Source organism: Aureococcus anophagefferens (genome assembly GCF_000186865.1).
Source record: "Aureococcus anophagefferens unplaced genomic scaffold AURANscaffold_121, whole genome shotgun sequence".
In the NCBI taxonomy this organism is placed as follows: Eukaryota; class Pelagophyceae; order Pelagomonadales; family Pelagomonadaceae; genus Aureococcus; species Aureococcus anophagefferens.
The window spans coordinates 30,691-32,125 of NW_008705670.1; the positions used below are offsets into that span (position 1 = coordinate 30,691).

At 68.4% G+C, this 1,435-nt stretch overlaps 1 protein-coding gene across 1 annotated transcript in view; it reads left to right on the forward strand.

Annotated features, from left to right (window-relative positions):
* Nucleotides 1–850: 850 nt before the first annotated feature.
* The window catches only part of AURANDRAFT_68395 (hypothetical protein), a gene marked incomplete at both ends in the record, with an annotated part of 9,951 nt that continues 9,366 nt past the window's right edge, over nucleotides 851–1,435 (forward strand). Inside the window, one exon of the mRNA XM_009044074.1 lies at nucleotides 851–1,270. Coding sequence (XP_009042322.1) covers nucleotides 851–1,270 — 420 coding nt within the window. The remainder of the gene's footprint in view (nucleotides 1,271–1,435) is intronic.

Consider the following 1,435-nt stretch of genomic DNA (forward strand, 5'->3'; position numbering starts at 1 on the left):
TTGGGGCAGCTCTTGGACGTGTTCGCGATGATGATGGTCGTGGACCGTCTGCTGGCGCTGCAGAGCCCTTCGTTGGTACCTATGGATGGGCTCGAGCATCTCAGGACACGAAAAGTTCTCGACCTCGAATGCCCGCACGCTGCCCGAGAAACTGTGTTGCGACACCGTCGGCGCCGGGGCTGCGCAGGCTCTGAGATCGTGGGAAAAGTGTGTCCTGAAGGTTTCGAGCCCCCCGCGGGTACCCATAGGGCGCCTCCAACCTCTAAGGACAAGAAAATATCGCACACTCGACTCACACCGCCGCCCTCTCGTCCCGCCGCCGAACAACCGTCGCGCTCGCGAGCCAACGCAATGATCTCAGCAGCCCAAATTCGCTGCCCCGCCCCGTCGAAGGGTTCCGCAGCCGCGCCGCGCCGCGCGACCCGCCATCGTTGCACTCAGCCCGCGCGCTGCGGCGTGGAAGAAGAAAGAAAACGCTAGCGGCGGCCCCGAGTAGTACGAGGACCTCGCGTTTCGCCTGCCACCCCATCTAGATTTATATCCCCTTGGTCGAGCGATGCTTTGCCTCAATGATGAAGGTGCAGGTGCAGCCCGAGCGCTGCATGGAGCTTCTTGCCGTTGTTGATACGTCGTGCGGCGAGCAGCTCTCAGCCCTCCTTGCCTCCTCGGAGAAGGAGAGGCTGGGCGTCGCCGCGCGCCGCCCCGCGCGGCGGCGCGGGGCCGTCGCCGCGGGCCCGCAGGGGTTTGAGGTCTGCTCCGGTGCTCGGCGCGATCCCGCCGAGCCGCTGCTGCTCCCGGACCCCGCGCGCTCCGTGATCTCGCCGCGCGGCTGGGGCAGCCCTGCGTGCCCATGGTCCTCACCATCGAGTCCGGCGAGGCGTCGCTCGCGGAGGCCTTCCCGCTGCGGCTGGAGTTGCTCGTGCCCGGGCAAACCTTCGAGGTCCGCCACGAGGTGCGCGCGCTTCGGCGCGACGGCCAGACGTGGATCATGTGGAACACGCCCGGCGGCGGCAAGGGCGGCATCGTCCCGGTGATCGCGCGCCACGCCATTCCAGCGCTCTGCGCCCACGGCAAGATCGAGGGCTACGACTCGCAGAGGCAGATCCTCGGGAAGCTCGGCGTGAAGCCGGAGGCGAGGTCCGAGCAGATGGCCGACGTCTTCTACGGCGACAAGAAGTCGATGAGGGCGAGCGCCGTGACCGAGATGCTGGCCATCTGGACCATGAACTCCTTCGCCGCCGCGTGCGCCATCGAGCCCTTGCGCACCGCCGTGCGGCAGCTGCACTTCGACGCCGAGCTGCGTCGGCCGCTCGTTCCGCCGACCGCCGCGGCGTCGCCGCAGACCGGCGCGGCGACCGCAGAGCTCGTGTCCCAGTCCGAGGCGCGCCGGCGACGGACTGATTGGACTGGTCCGCGGCCTCCTCCACAGCCTCCT